The 27,455-nt window shown below is 37.2% G+C and overlaps 2 protein-coding genes across 5 annotated transcripts in view; one reads left to right on the forward strand and one right to left on the reverse strand.

Moving 5' to 3' along the window:
* Cmss1 (cms1 ribosomal small subunit homolog) overlaps nt 1-27,455 on the reverse strand; it is a 330,444-nt gene that overhangs the window by 200,680 nt on the left and 102,309 nt on the right. The window lies entirely within an intron of this gene.
* Filip1l (filamin A interacting protein 1 like) overlaps nt 1-27,455 on the forward strand; it is a 270,009-nt gene that overhangs the window by 143,698 nt on the left and 98,856 nt on the right. The window contains exons 2-3 of the mRNA XM_015478586.2: nt 22,438-22,690; nt 23,434-23,607. Of these exons, the coding sequence (XP_015334072.1) occupies nt 22,448-22,690; nt 23,434-23,607 (417 nt within the window). The 5' untranslated portion in view covers nt 22,438-22,447. The remainder of the gene's footprint in view (nt 1-22,437; nt 22,691-23,433; nt 23,608-27,455) is intronic.

Below are 27,455 nucleotides of genomic sequence, written 5' to 3' on the forward strand. Positions count from 1 at the left end.
GGGGGGGGGGGGGAATTCCAATTATATATGGAATTGAAGAAGTGATTAAAAGCATTGTTTTGTTCCTTAAAAGACTTCTGATGACATAAGCATACAGAAACATGAGAATTATATATACATATCTATATACATGTATATGAAAACACATAAAATTTATATTAACATTTCCAAAAAAGTCACATTATTTGTGAAAAAACCAGAACATTCTGGCTCCAAATCTTGATTGGGGTGGCCTTTCCTCAACTAGATATTTTCTATTAGTGCTTAAAATGTGTGGAAATGGGAATACTTAATAGGTTCCTCCACATACAATGCATGTGGTTCATTCATTTCTCTTCTATTTTCCATACTTTTTTCACTGACTTGGTCCTTTGCTTGTACCAAAAATTCATTTGTAAATCAGAATGCACCAAGGAATATTTAAATCATTCCTCCACTTTAGACACCATTTTTGTTGTATACTAGATAAAAAATAAACTTACATAAACATAATATATTTATTCTTATACAGAAATATAAGAGAAAGGGAGGTAGAAAAAGTCACTCTGATTTCTGGCCTGTGATAGCTGGGAGAAAGAGGACACTATTGAATTGGGTTAGAGGTCTGGACAGAAATGTGAAGACTAAGAGGAGTTTCTGGGATTGGCAAATATGACAGAAGCTGGACTATTAAGTAGTAGGTGGGAAGTTAGGAGATGGATATAATGAGTTGGGGCAATGTGAAGGTGGGCAACTGGCGGGATGCTGTGAAAATGCAGATTTTTATTAGAAAATGGAATGATTAGGCATGTTATAGAGTTATAAAAAAAAGAACCAGTAGTGAGAGAAGCTATAGCTGCAAGGGGAAAGGAGTATTTGATGGGTCAAGATTCCAGAGAATTCCTATGATCCAAAGCTCAGATACAGGGAACAGACTTGGACACAAAGAGGGGCACTTTTCAAAGACCAGGGAGAGGAAAGAAATATGTAAAGAAGAAAAGAGGTGTTGGGGTAGAGAGTGGGAAGTACTGAAGAAGAATGGTTATTTGTACAGGGCAAAAGTAGTCAGGAATAGTGAAAGGGAGGGCGTGAGGTAGAGTGGAAAAGAAAACATAAGGAATGAATACAACTGTTTTTGATAATAAGGGCCCATCTGAAACTGGAAGCTTGAAAACATGCTCTTTCAGTCTATCAGTCAATGAAAATTTACTCTGATGTATAATGTATGCTGAGCAACTCTGAAGTAGGAGTGAAGTGGGTTAAAAATCCATAGCACATGGAGGTAAACAGCATGTTAGAGGCCTGCATATGATTTATAGGAGGTCAGAGAAGAAACATTTCATCCAGGGGTTGGGTTGGATGGAGTTTCCTGGAGGGCGAGGTGCTGAAGTTTCCCATAAGTGGTGACAATGAGGACAGGTCATTGGAAATAGCATCTTACTACTCTCTAACATACACAAGTGGGAAGGTCCTTAACCATATCCTATGTGAAACTGAGCATTTCAACACAATGGTATCAAGGATCTTGACCATCAGGGCTTTAGGATGTGATTTTACAATCACCAGTGAGTCAGACAGACAAGACTAACAAAACTCTATGGCAATAGGATTTAAACAAAAATTTTCAGTTTTTAACAAGCGTCTGGCTGTGGCTGTATATATTGTTAGAATCCTCAAGCATTGCTGGGAACTATTCTGTGGAACTGACTTCCTGATTCAACTCAGGGCACTATATTCCGGTTTAATAATTACTTGTATTCTATTATCCTCTGGCGCCAACCATAAAACAAATATTTTCTTAAATGCCTTTGCTGTAAAATCAATTAACTGGACTTTGTCTCCAACTTTTCAAATATTGTAGGTATCTTATTTTTCTATGAGATACAAAGGCCTCACTGTTTATACTCCTTGTCATTAACAACTCTGAAAATCAAAGTCTTTGCTGAGTTTTGCTTATATACTCTGTTTCATCCTCTGTGACAGCACACCACTTCATTATACTGTAGAGCGGACTTGAGAGTTCTGCCCTAAGATTTCTTAATAGGAAAAACAGCACTCCATGGCTAGGATAACACAGTCATAGAATTGGAAGGGGCCTTGAAACCACTTGTGTAATCACTTAGGTGATGAAGGACAAGTTACCTAGCACTCGATCTAACCCTCTGTTTTAAGTGACAGAGATACCCTTTTGTTTGCCATTAATAACACAGAATCTTTTAAGAGTCCAATAGATGATAGTGGAATAGCAAGATTTTTCTATCTGAAATAACTTTACCTTTGCTGTACTGTACTAACCATAGCTAACATTTATTGAGAGCTTATTATGTGCCAAGCATGGTGCTAAGCACTTTACAAGGATTATCTCATTTTGTCCTTACAGTAATCTTAAGAGATTTGGTGCCATTATTCTTCTTATTTTATGACAAGGAAATGGAGACACAGAGAAGGTGAGAGCCAACTAGAGGTTTGAGTTCCTACTGATGTGTGGCCATCATTAGGTGATCTAATGTCACTTGTCTGTGTGTGAACTGGGATACCTATCTCACGTGGCTGGATTATTATGAGAAATATTGACTGGCCCCAAGTGTATCTGGCATGAATCTGTTTTTCCCTCTTAGAGGCCGAATGGAGTTCTGGAGAAAATCTGGGCTATGCAATTAGGTGACTTAGACTCAAAGTCCAGCTCTGCTACATGTGCTTTACTCTCTGAGCCTCAATTTCTTTACCTACAAAATAGAAGACCAATTTGTACCTCACAGTTACTAAATGGATAAGTGAGATCAGCCTTCATAATGAGCTTGTACAATAGGACAATAGGCCCAATCCCCACCAATAAAATCATCTTAGAAAAGATTGGTTAGAGCCAGGCATAGTAGCTTACTGCCTGTAATACCAGCAGCTTGGGAGAGGGAGGCAGGAGAATCTTTAGCCTCAGTGAGGGCCTTAGAAACTTAGTGAGACCCAGTTTTGAAATAAAAAATAAAAAGGGCTGGGGATGTGGCTCAGTGGTTAAGCACTCCTGGGTTCAATTCCTGGTACCAAAAAATAAAAAATAAATTTAAAAAAGACTGGTTAGATAAAAATGCAGATTTAGAATTCCATTCAAAGGTAAAATGCTCCATGTGTCATGAAATAGACACAGATTAACTGGTACCTTTCTGAGACACAATTTTCATACAACTCTAACCCAGATAAAAGGATGAAAAGGTATCTGTACATAAAATAGCTCCTTCAAAACTTCTGTTCTAAAACCAGTACTTCGCACAATAGAACCTTGCTATTTACCTGATTTCTTGGTCCACGGTACAGTAGAAGCTAGAACTAGAAATTGGGTAGTAGGTAGAGGCAGGTGAGAGGAGCAAACAGACAATGCCTAGTTATAACCTGACACAGAGGAGGTAGAAAACAAAATATAAAAATATATTATTAATACTGAAAATGCTCTAAATAACACTGTCCTTAATACAAGAAAGTATTGATTATCTTAAAAATATTTTCATCAAAAAGGTTATTAAATGCACTGATAAAAAACTGAATAAAAAAATAAAAAAATGATTATTTTAAAAAACTGCTGGCACTTAAAAGGGGAAAGCAGTGGTTCTTGGAAAATTCACCACCACAGACCACTCAGTTTAGTGACAAAAAACGAAACAATAAGATGCTATTCTGGATTCTTTCCAAAACTATCTATAATCTATTGCCCATTTTAAGGGAATAAAGCAATGGAATTCTCTTTTCCACTATAGATCAGAAAAATAATCCAAAATATGAAGATTAAAAGTGTCCTCAAACAATTCAAATATAATCCATATGACATATTGTCTTGTGCTTCCTTTTAGGAACATTCAAGAGCAACTTAATAGTAAACCTGAGGGTTTCTGTTTTTTCCCCTTCTCCACTCAAAACTTATAAGCCACAGATATTCTAAGGAAATCTGGAGTAGAAATAGGAAACCTACGCCCCCTCCATAGCTCTTTCCCTTTGTGTGAGTTTAAAAGCTGTACTATAAGAATTGTAGCTTAGTGTTTCCTAGCACCAAATGTTTTAATAAATGGAGAATGTAAATGATCCATTCCATGTGGCTTCTATTCCACAATGACTAAGCCAACCATGAATGAACTCCACACGGATCTGGAATTCTTTATACTGGTTCTAAGAGTTGGAAATTTCTGGGTTGGGGGTAGGATCAGCCAGAAAATTCTTTTGTTTCTTGGACTTTAAAAGACAAAATGACTGCTGAAGAACAGCTGAGGAAAATGTTTGAATTCTACAGTGTGTGTAATACTATAATTTGCTCATTATAAAACATTTTAGACATTTAGCTAAAGCCAAAATAACCCCACCGAAACTTCACTAGTTTGATTTAGGACACAACTTTGGGTTCAAATACTATGAGAGCTCAAATAGAAACTGACCCTTATTCTTCTTATTAAATCAAAGAAGAAATTACATCTGGCCTGTGTAACATCAGGACTCTCCTAGCCCCTGGTGATATCTGTGCCAAACCAATATATTTAGTTAGCAGTTTCAAAGTTGGCCCTAGGTCACATTCATAGGTTGCCTCACTATTACTTTATAACATCACCTAAAGCAGGGGTCAGCAAAATAGGGCTGTTTTTTTGGTACATAAAGTTTTTCTGGAACACAGCCACTGCTGCTCGCTTGTGTATCGTTATATGGTTTCAAGCTGGCAAGACGGAGATGAGTAGTTGTGGCAGAAACTGTATAGCCTACAAAACCTAAAATATTTACTATTTGGCTCTTTAAGAGAATGCCTGCTGAACCCTGATCTAAGGGCAACTGTTGGGCCGATTAGTCACTCAATGCACCAGGAAAAAGATCGTCATGTGGCCAAGTTCAACACTGTGGGGGCTGTGTATATGTTGAGGGGGAGATGGTGAGGCAGCAACGGTGCCAAACAAGCACTTGCTTCACTGCTACTTTCCATCTCTCTCAATTTGATATGCAACAGCTCTGTAAATATATGACCTCTTTTGGGCCATGTTCATATGATTTTGACCTAGGAGACTGGACTAGAACAAAATAAGTTCATTAGATGGTATTCAAGGCAAACTCAATTAATTTCATTCGTCAGAGTATGGATCATGTACAAAGCACCAGAGACACACTCTTAACAAAGAGACTGTCCAATATACATGGAGCTAACAGTTTAGGGGAGGAAGTAGTTCTTTAGGTAATAATATACACATAAGTAAAACTGCTACCACAATTACCAGCATAAGGAAGTGTGGCACTGTTATGAGTGTACAATGGGGTTATGAAGTCAGAGAGGAGTTCTTAAGATACTGTCACTAAAGCTGAGGGCTGGGGGCTGAGTGGGAGCTATTAACTGGGTGAAGAGCAGAGGGAAGAGGCCCAAGCAGAGTGCACAGCATGGGCAATGGGCTGGGGATGGGAGGGAGAATGATGGCTCTAAGAGACCAACAGAAGGCCAGCACATTTGGAGCTGAAAGAGAAGAAGGAAGAGTACAAGGTGAAACTGTGGCCAAACCAAGCAGAGTCTTGGATCCCTACTAACAAGTTTTGAGTTATTCTAAGGTCAGAGTTAAACCCAGTAATCCCTGGGTGACAGTCCTTCTCCCTAGGGTCACTACTGTCTTTGTGATCAGTTCTTTTTCTTTCTTTTTAATCCTGACCCAAATACACAGCTCTGTTTTGAATATTCACGGAAGTCTTTATCATCATATTCAATAAGCAAGAAGCAAAAAGGAAAACATGAAAACAAAGAATTTACAATGCAGCTATCTACAAATGTACTGAATGATGTGAGTCTGCCCCAATTCTTCTTTCTGTTCCTGGAACTGAATATTGGAAATGATAAGCAGGGAGAAATATTCACATAGTCAGGTGCCCCTTCCTACTGAGAACAGCACATTTTAAGTTTCAATTGTACTATTCATGAATAGCATTTTGTAGCTAAAAGGTGAGGAAGGTGAGGAAGGTCACCAAGACATAATAGTGAAAATAGAAGATAAGACAGAGAAGTTAAAAAAAAAAAAATCTCAGTAACAGGACAAGTGAGCCATGTCCTAGACACTTATTAACTTTGTGACCTTGGGCAAGTTACTTAACTTTTCTAATTCTGTTTTTCCCACCTGTAAAAATGAGAATAAGCAGGCATCCATCACAGAATTTTTATGAGGATTAAATGAGATACTGTAAAGGTTTCTAATATCCAAGAGAAACTCTGATATAATTTTCTTCCTTTTCTATTTCTAATGTAATGTCATGGGGCACAGGGAAACCTGAGCCAGTGGCAAAAGAAAATAGAGATAAGAAAGTAAATGTGGAAAAAGTCTTATCTGCAGCTGGCTTATCTGTAGGTGGTTCCTTGTGCGCTTTGGTCTTCTAACTTGATGGCTCAAAGTGACTAACACCTTAAAATGACCTTATCTACAATCTTCCTAAGTAGCTAGCAAAAAAAAAAAAAAAATCAAAGGTAGAGATGTACTTTTAATTGGAAAATTAAAGGTTATTCTGGATATAATTAATGACATACTTGATAATATTTATAAACTAAAAAAATAGCAACATAACAACTCAGCCAAACATTCCCCTCTTAACACATACATATACATACACTGATGATTAGAAATGCCCTTGGTAATCCTTGTGACTAGTTTTAAGGGAAAGATTAGCAATACCAAAAGAACGAATTATTTCTACATATGAAATAAGTCTTATTCCAAATCTCAAAACTTAAATTTACTAAAAGTTAAAATTATACTTTAGCCCTAGAAACACAAAGAACCACTATTTATATTTTATTGTGCAACTCTAATGACCTTTCAGGTTCTATTTCTTTTTGTTTAGGAAATTATGTAATAAGCACCATGGACTTCTTTGTATCTCAGGCAGACATTGAATCCTTTGAAATTCGGCCACGTTGGTGCACTGAGAAGTCTAAGGTTGTTTTTTCTCTATCAACTGATCTTGATAAAAGGCACTGAGAGTGATGCAGCCTAACTAAGAAAGGAAGAGGTAGAAGTATAGACAATCATATATTCCTGGCTTCTCCCGGTGGAGAACTGAACCACGCTATGCGACTTACTTTTATGGGCTGGAAATGGGGCTCAGTTGTACAGCCTTCCTTGCCCAGCATGTATGAGACTTTGTGTTCAATTCCTAGCACTACCAAAAACAAACTAATAAAAAGACTGACCTTTTAGACAGAGCTGAAGGACAAAACCTCAGTACATTTAAATATTTAAGCAAGAAGCCAGTTTCCCATTATGGAGGGTTCTATTTAAATTTAGCTTATTAAAAACTCATAATACTTTCGGTATGAGTATATAGGGCCCCCTTGTCAACTCTGAAAGCTCCCAGGGGTTCTGGGTTCACAGGCTGTGAACCATTATCACAAAGCTTATATTATGTAATGGACAAGACCATACTCTCAAGAACTGTCTTTTCATTGGTCATCTCTAGAAATACACCCACCAATCATCTATATGGAGATATTTGCAGAAGAAATACACACTTTCATAGTAAGCTGCTAGGCAGAGGATATGAAAACAGCCATGAGTGAGTCACGTGCTATGGACACCAAAGTGTGTGTGGCACTTCTCAGCCTCTTGGCTCCATGACAAGAGGTTTAGCATAAGAAGTAGGGACACACGAGGGCCCCGACAGGGGGATTTCTTTTTAAAAGAAACATGGAGATATAGTTTCCTTCTCTTTCCTTATAAAGCCTTCCTCTGTCAACAGGCTACTCGCGTCACCCCCAGCAAAAACAGGGGTGGCCCCTAAATGCCAAAAGAATAATTGTCTGTGTTTTGCATGCTGAAATTGACTTGGCAAGCTCTCTACCTTGCAAAGAACACAAAGAGCTTAGTTTAGTCTGTGTGTAAACCCTTCACAACCATTACCCAAAACATCCAAAGCAACAGGCTCAAGGGAGAGTAATGATTCTTTGTTTCCCCCCATAATTGTAAGCTTCTGACATTCATTTATTTACTTACAGCTCCTAGCAGCAGCCACCCTCTTTGGTCAACAGGCACTCTTGGCCACCCTGAGTGCTTTCTAACAAAGGATGGGCAGAAACCCTAAGCTTGATCTATCCCCAGTACCATGAACTCTGTCTGAGACCCAGGTCTCTTCAACAGGGTTGGGAAGGGGTCTGGGTAAACTCTATCCCCTCATTGAAGAACCCAGGGAGAGTTATCTTCCTGTAGAGTTGAATGGGACTTTGAAAAAGTCTTGGTTCCTTCCCTGAACCATTCTTAAAGGAGGACATGAGGAGAAGACTTGTATCAATTTGAAGAAGCCAGGACTTGACCCAAGTGTACAGAGTGCAGCTGGAGGCATGCTACCTACACCAAGAGCTCACCCTGCTGCATGCCATTTCCTTGATCCTTCATGATTTTTGACCTAAGTAGACCTCCTACTTTATTAAAACTTGTTTCCTTGCCTAGAATGAGCTGGATATTGGAAAGCAGTGGAAGACTTTGAATTTATTCACATAGTGCTTTAATTTCAGATAAACTGAGGCATTCTTCTCCCTCCTTGCTTCTTCTTCTCTGTTCTAGTATTATTACTTCACGATGCAGCTGCCTCAATTTTTGCTGATGTAGTCAAAACTTTAACAATGACTGAGGACATGTGTCTCCCAACTATACACTGAGCCTTCCTAAGGAGAAAGAATTCAGGCAATGGAAAGTAAACTTGGGTGGGCTCTGAAGCCAGTAAGAATTCCTGCTCTTCCACTTACCAGGTCTATGGCTTGGGGCAGATGACTTAACCTCTTTAAGTTTAGGTTACTCTAGCCCATAAAGTATAGATTAATCATCGTATCTGTCTCATAGTGCTGTTGTACCAACGGAAACAGTGATATAAAATGTCTTAGCATGGTGCCTGCAGACAGTAAGTTTTGTGTTGCTGCTGTGTTAGAGGATTTAAAAAGTCTCACTTGGTGGAAGAGATAGACCAGTGAAAGCCTGGGTGAGCATATGGCTTTCAAGCCTTTCTCATGTTGTCTAGAATAGTTTTGGCAAGTTTGGCCCAAAAGTTACTTCATGTCAAACTCTTCCAAATTGGCAGGATTATAGTTCTAACCACTTCTCTGTTGAACAACAGGCACCAGTTCTTGGCCAAAGCTAATTTCTTCAGTTTTCCAATCTTCATCTCTATTAGGCACAAAATAACACACACTCTTAAAATACGTGTTTAGCATTGACTAAAAGAATTCCTTACTACTGGTGAGTAATGTACTTTTCTCATGATGCTAAAAGGCAAAAATCTATTAGTTATCTTCTTATCTCATTTGATGTCCTAGGAGGGAAGGCATGTCTGCTGAACCAACAGATAAAATTGTATCATTAGGGCATCTCTACCAGGATGAGCTGTGAGTTCCAGTCATGTGCCAGGCAGTGGGCACAGCATTTTAAACATCTGATCTCTACCTAACCCTCCCAGGAAGGCTGTAAGACATTAAGCCCAAAAGAAATGAAGTGATTCACCCTGAACTTAACACTATGTATCTAGTGAAGCAGGTCTGTAATGTAGCTAGGCTGGCTCCTGAGTCTGTACTCTTTCTCCTACCTAGATTCTGCTGTTTCTTACTGCTTTGCTTACATTTGGAGTCTAGAAAACAGATGAAAGCTTCAGGGCACCAAAGATTTGATATGTAATATTAAAAACAAAAGCCCTGTGTGAGACACTGGGTTCCACACTCAGCACCACACCGCATAAAAATAAAGGTAGCATGTCCGTGTATAGCTAAAAAAAATTAAAATAAAATTTAAAAAACCAACAGACAAAAACCCCCCAATGCCTGAATCATAAATCCAAGTATGTAATTTTGTCAGTTACCTTATAAAGCATATTCTGAAAGTTTCATGGCTGAAATATTTTGGAAATATCTTTAAAATCCCTTCAAAAACAAAAGCTATCCCATTGTTTTAGAATCACATTTGGTCTGTTTGACCAAAGATAGTATTAGTTGACCCAAACTCCAACTTGATTCATTAGATTTGGTTCCAAGGAACTTAAGAACCAGACTTTGCCATGGCTAAGAAATATTTCAAAGCAGACAACTCCAAAAGCAGAGTTCCAAAACTGTTCTAAGAAGTTGCGATATTGTTAAAATGAGGTCAATGCAGTTCTCTGCTCCTTGAAATCATTTTCTCTTGGCTCCTGTGACACAGCTCACTCTTATTGCTTGCTGTCTCTGCCTAACAACCAAACACCGATGCCTTCTTTGTTTTGTGGTACTGGGGATTGAACCTAGGCCCTTGACATTCTAGTTAAGCATTCTACCAACTCAGCTATATCCTCATCCCTGCACACTAATCCCACTCCACCCCACTTTTTTTTTTAAGAGACTCATTCCTTGCTGTATCTATATACATGACTGCATGACCAATGTGATTCTGCAACCTGTACACTCAGAAAAATGAGAATTATACCCCATCTGATTCAAATGTATGATATGCTAAGATCATTGTACTGTCATGTGTAACTAATTAAAACAAAATAAACAAACAAAAAAAGAAGTACTACAGTGTCTGACATATTAAAAAATGTGAGAATCTGAACTTAACTGACTTGTCATTGTGAGGTTTCTATTTTCATGTCAGAGATGATCTTCATGAGAAATTGATAGTGTGCTTCTAATTTCCACTAGGCTAGATTAAATAAACATCCAAAATTTAAAAAAAGAGACTCATTCTTAAAATGTTTATGTATATAATACTAAGTTCCTGGTTTTTCCTTTTAAATCTTTTATGATAAATATTTCCAAATGTACAAAAAATAGAATATAACATAGTCCATCATCTTCAACAGCCCTCAATATTTTGCTATACTTATTTCACATCTATCCCTTTCTTTTACTTTTTTCTGGCATTTTTTAAAGTATGACCCAGGACAGCACTTCATTTCATATTTAAATACTTCATTTTGCATCTAAAGAAGTAAAAAGGGGATTCTTCCACATAAACACAATGCTATTAACACACCTAGAAAAATTTACAAATTCTTAATAGTATCATATATTATCCACACTGAAATTTCCTTGATCTTCTTTTCTCCTACTCCATGGACAATAACACCAGCTGCTATACCAAGGTAACCTTTTCTTATCTTGTTGATGACTTTCAAGATTTTGTCTAATTCATCCCTTTTTCTTTTCTGAAAAAGGTCTCAAAAATATGAAAACAATGTAATAGATAAATCAGTATGATTTTTCCAAATTCATACATTTTCATACATGTTATTAAATATTCTTTGAAATTTTGACTTTTAAAGTTACCTAATTGATCCTAGAATATGTACAGATATTTGATCCATTTAATTTTTCCCAAGTATTTGTTGAACACTTAGTATTATTTCATCTTCTCTATTATAAAGGGCCAATGATGAGCAGTTCATCTGGGTTCATGGTTTCCTTTCTATTCTCATCTTTCACTACTGAACACTTCCTGCACTCTAGCTGTAGGGGGGATATGGTATTCCCCATATATTGTATTTTTCCTTCACCTTTTTCCTGGACATACGATCTGGAAACTATTTTTCATCCTCCAAGAACCAGCTCACCTTTGAGATGGCTTCACCAGGTCCCGTTGGCAGACTTGGTTATTCCCTCTCATATGCTCCCAAAGCACTTTGTACACTGGAAATTGTTTATAGTATTTCTCAGTATTTGTATTTAGACGTGAACCTGCATTTGTACCACTAAGCTGCTGAGTTTCTCAACACCTCAGGTTTATTTATTCATTTTCCAAAAGGAATAAAATAATCCAACTCTGTCTGAATTTAAAAAACACACAAGGAATAGAAACTATCAATTACATTATCTAGAACATAACAGAAACTTTACAAGAACTAGTTTCCTTCTCTTCCCCTAAAAAGAGAAAGTGTAAATGCTTCAGAATAGAGGACTGGAAGGTAAGTTTTTAAAATTTCCCCTAGTTATAGGAAGATAATGGAGTACACCTGGGAGGCTAGGAAAGGAGAACAAGTGGCTTAGAGATCTAGTGTTGCCCAGGGGCTTTCTGCGTGGCAACATTTTCTCTGCAATAGGCAACCTGTAACATTTCTTTAGATAAAATAGGAGGAAGGAAAGATGTTGTGTTGTCATATTGGGATAAAACACCTAACCTCCTCCAAAACTGTTCACCTCTACGCTCCTATTACACTGGGTTGGATTATCCAAGAGAAGGTTTAAAGGCACACAGAGTGACCTACTATTACTGAAAAGGTGGGGAAGATCGCTAGGAGACAACCAAAGTTTGTGGGAAACTTCGAGTACTCTGAATGATGCGTTTTTATCTTATAGGATTCATGACTGCCTAGAGTCTGTGAACAAGGAGCACTGCAATGGCAGCTGCAATGCAGCTGTGAGCAGAGACCCTGTTCTGGTGCTGGCTTTGGGTGTGACCATAGGTACATCAATTAACCTCATTTGACCTTGGTTATAGGCTGAGGGGAGTAGACAAAATTGGCCCCAAGGGACAAAAACAGGAGAACAGAAAGGTTAAATGACTGTCTCAATGTAACCATATTTCTAAGAAAAACCAGAGTTGGAAGAAATATACAGAGTGATGTAGTTTGAAAACTGTTAAAAGAATCAGAGCTCTGAGCTAGGACTGAGAGTATTGCATTTAAAACTAACTTGGACTATATGAAAATAATTTTTGTTTTCTGCTCTATTCCACAAAGATCTGGAAAACATTCTCAGCCCTGTTTCAACCTTAAATGAGAAAAGAATCTTTAAAGAGCCTCTGATTTGTAATGGAAAACTCAGATAAATCAGCTATTTATACTCTGAGATTTTTATATTTCTTTTTGTCCTTGCTTCAGAACACACAGCTAAGAAAAGCCATGATGTAAGTCTGCTCTATTAGACCTAATCAGCAGGCTTTTTATTCAGCAAAGAATAAAAAGAGAAGCCCAGCATCTTCTTTGATCACATCAGTTTGTGAACAAGAAACCAAAGAACTTCCAGTTAAATGGACAAAGTCAGTGTCAATTGGTGTAGCATGAGCATGGAGGGGAAGAAGAGTCAGAATTCCTACGTTTCATCTCTGGTCCAAAATTTATTAGCTAAAGTTATATAAGTCTCCTGAATCCTAAATAGGGTGAATAATTACCTGTCTGCTGATTTTATCAGCAGATATTATTACAAGCAGTCATCTGATAAGGTAGACTGGAAAAAGTCTTCATTAAGGTCCACGATTAAATTTCTGGGACAATACTTAAAATTCCAACTGACATTCAACATCAGAGGAGCTGCTAAGATCTTCCTTAAGTATATACTATCACCAATCTACTGCTTTAGTAGTGTTTAACATCTGGGAAATCATGCCCAACTCCATGCATTTATTTAAGAAAGCACCGGCCTACAGAAGAATGAGTGGGTCTTGAGGGACATCATCAAATATATGTGTTGGGGTGAGAGAGACTGAAACCAGGTGGTGTGAGAAATGGATGAAAAAAAAATTCATGTCTCATCTAGAATAAAGAATAGTCTTTTGCGTTAAAGGACTACACTTGTAGTAACAGGAGTAGCTTTGCTTGATTCAGCTCTGAAGGCAAAATCAGGATAAATGAACTGAATTTACTGGGAGATGAAATTTAGCTCCCAACAAAGAACCATTTTTAGACACTTTATATTCGCTTCTTTTTACTCTATGAATTTTTCCTAAAACTCACAATCCTTGGGAATATGGACCTGAATCATACATCCCCATTTTCTATTTCCTTGTCATTAGCTTTGTCCATGCACTACAAGGAAAAATACCACAAAGAGAATGTTTCGAGAATTTTTACTGAAAATAGGATAAAAAGATAGAAAGCCAGTTGCTAAATTAGGTTATCTGATTTTCAATTTGTCTTTTTTAGCCATCAGATAGGTTTACTGCAGTTGGCTGAGTTTAGTGTCTTCAAATGTTGGTGACTAGGGCAATAAAAGGAAACATTTTTTTATTTTTATTTTGAGAGTCCAATAAAATCCCAATAGGATTTTTTCCCCTAATCTGGCCATGCAAGCACAACCTGGCTGTTCTGCAACTGAGCACTGTTAACATCTATTTATAGCTAGTATTTTCATAGATGAATCATATTTACCATAAGTCAGTTAATATTAAAGGACCTAACCAGTTTTGCTGAGAACCCCGTAATCTTACTACATTTCTTTCCATTCCCCTCTGAGGGAACTAAATTTTAGCTTAATGATTCAATGCAGAAAATGCAAGTGGAAACATAAAACAAGCAGGAATGCTCCCTAAACTCAGCAAAATACAGAATGTTAAACACATTCAACTTAAAACCTTGGATCATTTCCATCTTTGTCCCTTGGCAACAAGTGTCCTACAGTTATTGCAGGACAGATCTGTCATTAAAACAAAACATTCAAACCTAAAATGTCCCACTAAACCAAGTTTAAATGACATAACCTTAATAAAATGTGATATGCCTAAAACAAGACTAATGATGGCCAAATAAAAAGGAGGGGTACAGTGGATGTTCAGCTCGTTTTACATATTTGAAGGGGTGTGGGAGGGTGTGGGAGAGTGGGCTAACAAATGGCCAGGGTATACATGATCAAAAGTTTTCCAAAACCAGTGAAATTAAATGGAGATTTCAAGTTAGCCTCAGGAATCTGACGTCATTTCTCCACCTAGCACATGAGAAAGGATGTGTGTATTTGCTCTCTCAACTTTTTGTAGGCAACCGTGCTACCCTGAAATTGATATTAAGTTCTTAGTCCTTGATGTCTTTTATGAGAATCTCTACCCTTAAATTTACCTTTACCACACCTTTCTCTACAAATTTTTTCATTTGACTTCAGGCTAAAATTCTTTAAGGTTAAAAATGATAATACACATGAAGCACTTAAAAGAGTGCCTGGCTTGTGAAGAGGTCTATACACAGCTACTTTAGTAGATTCTTAGTTCTCTTTTCCTAAACTGCTAACCAGTGGTTCACAGATAAATCATCGTAACCATGAGGCCACTTCTACTCAAATCCAAGCAGCTCTGCTGAGGAAAGACTGCATGATTCAGTCACCCAATAAATCCCTGATAAGATCTAAGTTGGTTGAACATGGGCACAGAGAGAAACAACAGGGACCCTGCGCTCATAGAGTGTGAACAACAAACCCATTATCAGGGGTCTTTATCTCCATCACATTTTGAAGGCTCAGAGAAGTCCAAGGCCAAAGACCTAATCATAAACACTGAGCTGTGATTTAAGATCAATTAGACTGTCTCATCTCAGACTTTCTAGTCAGTCTCCTGACATTCCAAGATGCCAGAAAAGCAGATGAGAAAGCACATTAACATTTTGGAAAAACTGTGCATTCAAATATAGTTTCTGCACATAAGCAATGGATGAAAACAAGATATCTTTACCAAATAGACCAACAGATCAAGGGTTAGGAGTTCATGAATTTACTCAGATTTTTGTATAATTTGGGGTACTCAGAGTTCAATATAGCTTGAATATGAAAATAAGGAAGCCAAATTGATATTGCTTAGTACAAAGCCTGACAGAGTAGGTGTTTCACAAATGAATACATTGGTATTAAACCAGGATTTTCCTTTTAATACAATGCTTTTTTAAAAAGAGACCTCAGTAGATATAATATGGTGATTAGTGGGCTCTGAAGATAGACTGCCTAAAGTAGGATCTGGCTTTGCTGCTTTTTAGTGGTATAACCTTTATCAAGTTATTTGATAGTCCCAAGTCTTAGTTGCCTCTTCTGTAGAGTGTGTGTATATGTGTGTAGAGGGGATCATAACAGTTTTGTGAGGATTAAATCAATTAATAAAAGGAAAGCATTTAGAACAGGTTTGTATATGGTAAGTACTGAATAAATTATTATTTTTATTTTCTTCAAATTTGAGTTTTAATTGGCTACCACAATATCATATGAAATGATCAAGATCAAAAATTATTCCTTTGGAGACTTTTCAAAGTTACTTTACACAAGCAAAATATCCCTTTATCATATCTCTTCCACAATTCAAACCTGAACACAAACAGGTATATAAAGGATAAAATGATCAAATTATATAGAATGAATTATTTTTTATATACAATATAAATAAATAAAGGTTTAAAAAATCTAACTTATCTGGCAAGGAGCTGGCTGGGGTGGTGTGTATGTTGGGGTAGATAGTGAGTAGAACAGGCCTCTATTTATATTTGGACATTTTCTGTAATTAAGGTAAGTAAATAATTGCAAATTCTACTAAGGTGTCCTCTTACATGGGCACATTCTTCCCAAGACCCATCATGATTTCAACCAGCTCAAACCCAAGAAAAATTGATGGAGGTCACTACATAGGAAAACAAAGCACGATCTACTTCTTACCACCAACTGCATGGTTTTTGTATCCATAGATACAAGACAACAGAGAATCACAATATTCTAAAGCGGGAAGTCCCAGGACCTCAGAGATCATCTAGTCATAGGCCATAACCCTGCTGTCAGGGGGTCCATTAGGGAATAAGAGTATGGTACAGATCAAGATAAACAACCCTGGTCCTCATTCTACCCTGAATGATCTTTGGTGGGGGGCAACCTAGCCCAACACTCTCATTTGTAAGTGACAACCCAGAGCCTGGCTAATTAAAGGCAGAGCTGGGATCATAAGCCAGATTTCCTGATTCCTGGTCTATACTCTCAAAGGCTGACCTTCTATGGCTATGATAGTTACAGATAAGAATGCTTTAAGCTTTGTTACATTGACAAATATGCAGATGTTCTCCATGCAAACCTATCAGGTATTTATGCTCACAATTTATGAAAAGAAGAAATCACCTTTACTTGGTATTTTACTAAAAATAAAAGCAACTTTCCATTTCTTTCTTTTCTTTCTTTTTTTTTTTTTTTTGAGGCGGGTAACCTAAAAATCTCAAACCACTGTGTCTGTTACTATACTTTTCTACCCAGTCTGCACCCCTGTGCCAAGCACAGATGCATTAAAAATTTGCCAAGAGAAACAATGAAGTCACTGATAATACAAAGCAAGAGAGTATCATGAAATTCATGTCTTTGTTTTCTTCCTCTCCATACTTAATTACCTCTCATTACCGATTATTTTGTGGTTGTTGGCAGAAGGGCAAGGAAATTCCACCACCATAAACATGTGGAGACACACACACTCAGCAGACCAGGAGTCTGCACACGATGGTTCTGTGTGAGAACCATCCAATGAGAGTGGTGCTTCATTAATCAGCAAGAATGTTGCTATTACCTCCAGTCCCCGAAGAGAATTGGTGGGCTCAGAGAAATTCTAATCACTTTACAGGCCATTCCTTTTTTACCATTTATAAATATCATCACTAGTAAATGACCTATGCTCTCTTGGCAGATTTCACCTAACCCACTTAAGAGTGAGGTAAGAGAAGGTAGCATGTATGCAGAACTCTATTCAGTTTTCTGCAGCAGCTCAGGGTTGCTTACAAACTACCCTGCTAATAAAAGTTTACATTATCTTGGTATTGTGGAAGGCACACCTTGTATAAAACTGATGGGGCTGGGCGATGAGGTGCATGCTTGTAATCCCAGGGGATCGGGAGGTTGAGGCAGGAGGATCATGAGTTCAAAGCCAGCCTCAGCAACATCGAGGTGCTAAGCAACTCAATAAGTCCCTGTCTCTAAATAAAATACAAAACTGTGCTGGGGATGTGGCTCCGTGATTGAGTGGCCCTGAGTTCAATCCCTAATACCAAAACAAAACAAAACAAAAGAAAACTGGTTGAGCAAGAGAATCCTTTCTGATTAGCAGCAGAATACAAGTTAATTCTTATCAGTAGGCTGCTGTTCTCCAAAGGATATGTGATAAGAGAAAAACATAGGAGGGATCATAGAAGTCCTTTAAAGGAACAAACAAAAAACCTTATATCTTCAGGAAACTAAAAGAAGTAAAGAACTAAATATATTTTATTATTCCTTATTTATTTTATTTTTTCCTGTAGTACTGGGGATTAATCCAGGGTTGCTCTACCGCCAAGCTATGTCCCTAGCCCTTTTTATTTTTTATTTTGATCAGGGTTTTGCTAAATTGTCCAGGCTGACCTTGAATTTGGAATCCTCCTGCCTGGGTCTCAAAAGTTGCTGGGATTACAGGTGTGTGCCACCACACCCAGCTATATTTTATCACTCTTTTTCACTTGACTTTTATTAGATTTTCAAAAAATTCTGAATCTGTAGGTGTGGTGGACTTTTTCAAAGATGGCTGCATTTAATTCCTTTCATTCCACTGCAATGTGACCTTGGAGCTCTTTCCATCTACAAGTAGAGTCTTTCCCCACCACTGTTGAATCTGCACTGGCTTAGTGATATTCTTTCACTATAAAATGAGACATTGTTGGAATGTCCGGAGACTCTTAGGTCTAGCTACTGGAGGTTAAAAATCCACTGGGAGCACAGCTGAGGCCCAAGTAGTGCAACAAGTGTACAGGTCAGTATGACAAAGAGTGCATTTTAGGCCACCCCACCCAGTAGAGATGCAAGATGGCTGAAGCTGCAGTATGAGCCACAGAATTTTGAGTCAGTGTTGCCATTATCACCGTTTTAGAGTGGTTTGTTAAATGGAAATGTATGTCTGAGACAGAAGGCCACATAGTAGAAGGAGCCAGTCATCCTGTTGAACACCCATTATGAATGGGTCAGATACACCCCTGGAGAATAGAAATAAAAAATATTAGGGGGAGGGGTCTGTCTCTGTGATAAGAGCACATAGCATACATGAAGCCATGGATTTAATTATTCACAGCTAAATAAATTTTTTTAAAAAAAGAAAGACAAAAGAAACAGATGGTCCTGTCCTTCATGTGCAAACACAGGAACAGATTCATTTTTTACCAGTTTTTAGTATATCCAAATTAGGGAAGAGCCAGTGACTACTGCTCCAGGTCACTGTTCATTTGTATTGCACTTATTTATAAATATTCTCTTCAGTAGGGTTATCACCATTTTTTTTCCCAGATGGTATCTGCATGTCTTGGGCAATTTAGCATACTGGTTTTAGGGCATGATTTCTAAAGTATGGGTTCAGGAATCAGGTTACCTAGATTTGAATCATTCAAATCCCAGTTTTGCCACTTATTAGCTATGCAACACAACCTTCAGAAATTGCCTGTGTTTTTGTTTCTTCCATTCAGTAAGTTATCTGTGCTTCTACTTCTTCACTGTAAAATGGAGATAATACTTTTCTATACTTTGCTGTGAATCCTGAATGAGTTAATACATGTAAGATACTTAGAAGAGTGCCTGGTACAGTAAATGCTAGCTATTGTTACAATTATCGCTGCTGCCACCACCATCTTTCTATTCCCAGTGCCTAAAAGAGTAAATAAATTAGTGTGATGGAGACGAATGAGAAAGAACATTAATTATGATGACAACACATTATGTGACTTGTCAAAATTTTGAAAAGTGAAAATTTTGGATGCTATTAACAAATAAAACATGTAAATAATAAACATATAAGACAATAAACACCTTCAACTTCTATTTTCATAACCTGATTGTTAAGGTGAGGATATAAAGAATTCTCAGGGCAAAATTAATACTACAGTTATTTCCTTAAGAACTATCTTTTAGTTGTAATGTTTCCCCTAGTGAAAGTCATTAGAACATAGGCTTACTCCATATCCACTGGAAGCACAGAGATTTATGTAGATTTCCAATAATACGCAGACTCACAAATCCATCCCATTTAAATATACTATTGGTAATCTATGCTAAAAGAAAGTGGCAAGAATCATATCTCACAGGGGAAAAGGCATCCTACAAATCACCTGCCAATCCCCTTCACTTCACAGATCAGGACCATGAACCCAGGGATGGTCAGCCCTTCTGGCTGGCTATGAAGTCCTCATGGTCTCTTTAGTACATTGTGCCTCAGTATCCCACTACTCAGTATCCCACTATTCAGGAGGTCTCAAGTGGTACCAGTAAGCTAGGTGAGAATCACTTCTTAAACAGAACACCCAGGCAAAGGCAGTCTTTTTTATTTTTGTAATTTTTTTTCCTTGTAGCCGTAGCTCACATAGATCAATGAGGTAATTTTTTCCCTTCTTGAAAAAAATTTTCTAATGCATAAAGATATAGTTAAGAAAAGCTTGATATAAAATCTTGGGAGATTAAAATAAAGTTCATAATAATATTAATAATAAAATCTAATATTTATTGAAGTCTAATAATAATAATAAAAGCTAATGCTTATTGTGTTCCAAGCACATTATAAGCATGTTAACCTACTGAATACTCATAGCAACCTTACCTTAGGTTATGAGCATACTAGCATTGTCATCCCCATTTTATAGATGAGAAAACTGAGGCACAGTGTACTAAATAAGTTTTCAAGGTTTTATATTTGGTAACAATGCAGGAATTTGACTTTGGCAGTGTGATTCTAGTCTAGTGAGTTATACTGTTTTATATTACCACTGCATGTTCTCTCTCATGTGTGGAGGCTAAAAGAAAATTGAGCTGAATGTAGACTAGGAATTATAGTAGTTGTGCAAAGCATGGAGAGTGGATCCAGGGAGGCTGTATTTGATCGTGCATTCTATATGACTATGTGGAAATATCACATTGAACCCTATTAATATGTACAACTAATGTGTGTTAGTCAAAAAGAGAAAAGAAAAAACTGATAACTTTTACTAAATTAAAACTTAAAATTTCTGTAAGTTTTAATAACATAAAAGATTTAAAGTAAAAATATAACCTACCTACTAGGAAAGACAAGAGCTGAACATAATCAACAAATTAGTAGTTTGAGTATGTAATAGCTTCCTACAAATCCAAAAGAATAAAACAACACAGGAGAAAAATGGGCAAAGACCACTAACATACTATCAAAAATTATAAATTTATGAAGTACCAATGAAGACAATGGAGCATTGAGAACTCTCACACTTTGTCCCTTTGGGACAGCAATAATGTCTAGTTGTTGAGTGGGATTTTCCAGAGTTCAGAAATCCCATTGCTGTGCCCTAAACACTGTTCTCAGGATAAATACTCGTACACAAGGTGAAAAATGTTTAAGAATGTCTTTCTCTAATACTGAGAAAAAGTAATGTATTTCAAAATCTATCAATAATAAGATGGATAAGTAAATGGTGGACTATTCATATAATGAAATACTACACAGCAATCAAAATATATGAACTACAGTAAAATGGAACAAGGAAGAATTTTTATAATACAGGATTTAAAAGGCAAGTTTCAGAAAGTATTTAAAAGCATTAAAAAGTATAAAACATGCTCAGGAATGATAAACACCAAGTTCAAGGCGGTGATTATTTCTGGAGTGGACGGGAAGAGAATGGTTCCAAAGAGCTATTCAGGGGTTTTTGACTGCATTTATAATACATTACTTATAAAAATTATTTTATATATATATATATGTATGTATGTGTGTGTGTGCGTGCGCGTTTGTGTGTATAGTAAATTAGTAAAATTTGATAAATTTGCATGGTAGCATGTAAGCAGTGGTTCATTATATTTTATATAGTATTCTGTATGCTTGAGTTTTTCATATTTTTAAAGAAATATTATTACAAACTAAAAGTAAGCTACCAGTGATGATAAAAGATTCATGATGTGTGGGGGGAAAAAGCAAAATTAATAAACTGCTTAGATATAATTAGAGTCTACTCTAAGTTTAAATGATGTTTTCTTTATTAGTCAGAAACTTCAAAAGTAAAATGAAACAATTTTTCTATTATAAATTAACTTGGATAATTATACAATATGAAACTGTTGTGGCCCTCAAATATCTATGGTTAAATACTATAAGCAGTAGTGTCTCTGCTTTTGGACATGAAGTTCCTAAATTTGACTTACCCAAGGATAGAGTCTGAATTTTATCAGAATATTAGGAACACTGCCAGGAACCAAGCCTTCATTCCTTTAATACTAAACTTTGCTTTTACAACAAAATAATCCGAAGTATTCTGTATTAATAATTGACACTTCTATCCTAATGCACCAAAGACTAAAATATTAACAAAACAAACAAAATGAACACACACACACATAACACCTCAAACCAAACCACTTTAAAAAGAAATACTACAATGTGAATCTGAAGGCAAAACAGCAAGTTTATCATTTTACGGTTATGTCAAGCATGTCTCCAAGTAAGCATTTAGGCCATGGTTGGAGATATGACCTGGGTCCTTGTGGTGGAATGTTTGGTGGATGAAGTTCAAACACAGTCTGTTTACCTCTGGACATAAGTGGCCTTAATTAAAGCAGAAGATGTTTTTAAAATGTTGACTTTAAAAGCAGAAGTGTAAATAAGACTGTGATTTATGATTCTGCTAATAACTCTCTGCTGTAGAGATCAGAAAGACCAACTTTTTGGCTGTGTAAATGTAACAAGAATGCAGACTTGTTAAAACAGTAATAGGTACTCTTATAAAACTCTACTTCCATTAAGAGTTACAAATTATCTTCTCTCCTTCTAGGCCTTAAAGAATGCGTTCCAGAAGCACTAACCCTGAGGGCTCAGCCCCAAAACAATTTCCAAGACACAGTAAAGACCAGAATTTCCAGAACATGAAGCACAAACAGCAAGACAAAGACTCCACCATTGAGTTGGATGAAATTCTTCCATGTCCCAAGTCAGAGAAGCTACACAATGGCAATGGCCACCAAGCAGATGATCTTTCAAGAGATGACCTGTTATTTCTTCTCAGCATTCTAGAGGGAGAACTGCAGGTCAGCTGGCTAGGAGTGATCCCTGGCATGATTCCCGGGGAAAGCTGGTTGTGAATTTGGTCTGCATGGTGCCACAGAAATAGGTATCTGTGGTTAGTACTTGTGTGTACGTGGAAGCAAAGCATAAATACACATACACAGAATTCTCTTCTGCCAACTCCAAGAGCAATTAATCACATCTAAAAGGGGTGTCATTATGACATATAATTGGCATACATGTTGTGAAAAGTTACATCCTCTGTCTGTTCTGCCCACTCACTTCATCACACAGTATTGGTAACCATGCTGCTAGATGACTTCTGGATTGGTTTAAATAATAATAGGAGCTTTGCACCTGATGTGAACTTGTTCCTAGACTGGCCATGGCATAATTACCTTTTAATTTATATAAAAATCGAAAAACAGCTAGCTACACATATTGGAGAATCTTATTTCCTACTCCCTAAAACACTATCCCTCAAAGGACTGCCATTTAGGTTATCTGCTTGTCAAACACAATAAGAAAATATAGTTCCCCAATGTTGTACAGCGATGACTTTTTAAAATATTGTTAGCATGTAATTAGACTGTAAGAAGGATGAAAGGACGTAGTTTTGTTACCTTTTCCAAAAGGTCTTATAACCAAATCTGATTTATTTATATTTGAAACTGAAGAAAAATCACTATTAACTCTCACAAGGGATCATTTGCTGAGACTGCTGGTAGATGAAGTAGGCTTTTTGAAATATCTTTTGTTCCTACAGGCTCGAGATGAAGTCATCGGTATTTTAAAGGCTGAAAAAATGGACTTGGCTTTGCTGGAAGCTCAGTATGGGTTTGTTACTCCGAAAAAGGTGTTGGAAGCTCTCCAGAGAGATGCTTTTCAAGCAAAATCGATTCCTTGGCAGGAGGACATCTATGAGAAACCAATGAATGAGGTATGCACCACATCAGGGTGGGTCCCGGGAGGAAGGCAAAGCTCAACAGTCAGTCAAGCACTGGGTCTGTAAGGAGGCAGCACCTGTAACTCCCTTCCAGTTCTTTGAGGTCAACCAGACTTCCAGCCAACCTTCCTTCTTTCTTTCCTTCCTTCCTGGTACTGGGGATTGAGGTACTTTACCACTGAACTACACCTCCAGTCCTTTATATTTTTTGAGACAGGGTCTTGCTAAATTGCTGAGGTTCTCTCTAAGTTGCTGAGTTGGCCTTGAACTAGGGATCCTCCCGCCTCAGCTTCCCAAATTCCTGAGATTATAGGTGTACACTACCATGCCCAGCCTATAGTTTTACTTTCTAATGCATTGAAAATGTACATAAAGTAGAGAAATACTATTAATTTCTTGGGAGAAAGAGATGAATAATAGGATGCTTCTACTAGGTTGGTTTCTTGATATCAGACTGAAACATAATAAATGCAAGAATTCCTCCTTTTCTCATATGTATGTGTGTGGTGCATGCTCATGAACTCCCACCCTATGCCCCCCAAGGGCCTGTACTTCTTTTAGGTACTTGATGGCTACCAAAAATAAAATTTAAAAAATAGAAAAGTTCAGCCATGGGGGTTAATTTCTTTGAAAACACTGAAATTATGTCATAATTTCAAGAAAATGATCTGAACTGCCCAAGAAAAAGTTTTTAAAAGTATAGACATTAGATATATACTCTCTTTTTCCTTCAAAAGTTTAATGATAGGGAAGACCTCTCCCCAGCCAAATGTGCCTAACTATTACAATGGCAAAGGTGAGCAGCCCCAATATGGCCATCACTGCACAAGATGAAGGACTTCTTGCTCTCTCCTTGTTGACATTTCTGAAACTCTTTGGCATCCTTGTTTTATTTTTCTATTTTTCCTCTGAGACATCAATGGAACATTTCATAATTTTTCATTTTTATAAAAAGGAAACAGCAAAGAGTATGAGTTAAGGCTGGAGTGACTGAAAGCAAGTTTTGGACAAATTTCTTCCACATAAGCTCTGGCATTCTACCTCAGGAGTGACCTCTAATGTCCTTGCTATTATTGTGTTGGGTGTCTCATGAGAGAAGACTACCATCTTGCCAAGTTGTAAAGGAGTTTGGTCATGTGAATCTGCTTCTCTGAGGGGTGAGGATAAGACCACCCAGAGTCTGTTGACTTGTGCCTTAATCCAAATTTTAAACAAAAGGAGCCGAGGCCGCACGCAAGTCAACAATGTTAAAACTGTATCTTGGTGCTTCACATACTGACTGTGAAACAATATTAGGCACAAAGCCCTCAACCTGTAAGAACTCAAGTGAAAATAAGTGACCAGTAAATGTACCCCTAATGGAAATCCACAAAGGGCATAACTGTCAAGACTTCAGTGTAAAATGAAATTGACTGATTCAAATTTATGTCAAGATTAGTTCGATATTGGAAATACTCTGTCTCAACACAAATGCTTGCAATCTTTAACTGTAATTTGTTCCCCAGTTTCTGTGCCTGCAATAAAAATACAACTATATATATATATATATATATATATATTTGCAGTTGGACACAATACCTTTATTTTATTTATTTATTTTTATGTGGTACTGAGGCTCGAACCCAGGGGCTCATTTGTACTAGGCAAGGGCTCTACCACTGAGCCACAACCTCAGCCGCAAATACAACTCAGCAGATGATCAAACTGAACATGAGAGACGATTATCACCATTCAGAGTGAGGATGAAACAACTAATGGCTTTCAGGAAGGTTTGCACTGGCAGCATGGAGTTGATAATTATACCTTCTCTTCTAGATGTGGAGGCAACGAGAAACTATTTATTTTTCAGATTCCAGTGTTTACAAGGGAAATTAGGTTTCAGTACAGTCAAGGAAGAAGAAGGGATATTTTGAAATTAATAGCGTATTTGTTTACTTTTGATAGACTAAAAAGATCAAACAATTTCTCTGCTCTCTCAGATTAGCTTATCCCTACCCGTATATTCAGGGTTAATTTAAAACAATAAAAACAAAAACAAAACAAAACGAAAGGATAAGGACAATCTACAAAGAGACAAGAAAAAATAACAAAGAGAACCAAAATCATAGCACAGAAAGAAGACCAAGCCCAAATCAGGGTGGTCTGTGACTTGGGGTGTGTTAAAAAAAAAAAAAAAGGTCATCATTAATTTCTAAACAGATATTAAGCAGATAAGGGAAAAAAGACAGAAAACTTCTCTGTGTTTGATTCCCTATGGCCATAGAAGGATAACCAAAAATCCAACCTAATGGGATATACTATGCTTTCTTCATCCCTGGCAACTAGTTGGATTTTATCATGGGATGGGGGTAGGACATCATATCAGGTGGCTGAACTGATAAGCTGGGAGTCTGTCATTGCACAGGAAACACTAGGAAGCCATCTTTTCAATTTTTCTGTATCTGATGATCCCTGAAATGACTTATGAGTCTTCCTGTTTTCTTCCCAAGTTTCACTCAATCTCCAACTGGGAATATATAAAAAAGGGAGAATCATTCTCTGATTGTCCTTTTGTACTTAATGATATGCCATGTGTACTGCTCCTAATGATTGCATGTGTTTAGCTTATCTTCCTAGTGAGAGTGTACGCACTTAAGTTCAATTTCTCTTGCATTCTCCATGGCAACTATCATAGTACCAGGAACTTATGTCAGAATAGGTATTTAAAATACTGGTTTCTTTGTAAAAATTGTGGCACTAGAACTGATCTTGTGAACAATCTACTTCCCACCACTCACATTGTATATGAAGATCCTGAAGGCTGGAGTGACTGAAATAGTCATGTGGCTTGGCCAAACTCACATCTACTCAGGGAGCATCAGGTCCATCATTTGATCTGTCAGGAATGAGGAACAGACTGAAGTGAAAACCATTGGCCTGTTTTCTGAGAGGCATTCTAAACATGAAGAAATGAAGTCAGAGAATAAAACTTCTAATACAGGCTAAAACATCTTCAGAAACAGTAACACTTTTATTTGGAAGCTTTCTCTCTGCAGCTGATATAATCGTGAGCTGCCTGGTGGTTCCACTGAACAGCATGTAGTAAATTCAAACCACTCTTTTGAGAATCATGGAATGTGACAGAAGCAAAACCCAGAGAACTAGGCATTGATACAAGGAGAAAACAATGCTACTTAAGGATTGAACAGGACAGGAAAAGTTTTGGTGAAAATTGATGAAGGAGAAAAGGTTTCTAGGTTTCAGCACTGCGTAAAAGCAGAGTGATTTCTAAGTCCAGGGTGGCTAAAAGTTGGGTGAGGAAAGTGTGTTGGAATGGAAACGGGGCTGAAATGGCAGCGGGTGCAGAAGGTAAAGGGCCTTCGGTCTTCCATAGGAGAAAAACTAATCCCACTGTTGCAAGATCAGATTGGTAATGAAAAGAAATGACAGAAAGAGGCTGTAGGAAGGAACACCACTTATTTGGACATATACTAAATAAAAGGAACTGATTCTTTCCAGCCTTTCTTGTGACGGATTAAATTAATTTTTTTTTCTAAATCAGTTGGTAACTTCCCTAAATTGAAGCTCATCTTTTCATTTTTTACTTTCAAATTCTAAAAGCAATTGATTTGAATTTCCCTAACAATGCATTATAAAGTTTGGGCAACTGTAAGATAGGATTTTGAGAGGGCTGTAGTGGCTTGAGACCACAACAAAAGAATATCATTTCCCTGTTCAAAAATGATCATCAGTTAACAGTGCCTCTGCCAGCAGACAATACAACTTAGCAGTTCTAGCATCCACAAAAGGACTGGCATTTAAAAATCATCAACAATTGCATAATAAAATATTTTTCAAAATTA

The sequence above is a fragment of the Marmota marmota genome, unplaced genomic scaffold (assembly GCF_001458135.2).
Source record: "Marmota marmota marmota unplaced genomic scaffold, marMar, whole genome shotgun sequence".
NCBI lineage: Eukaryota > Metazoa > Chordata > Mammalia > Rodentia > Sciuridae > Marmota > Marmota marmota.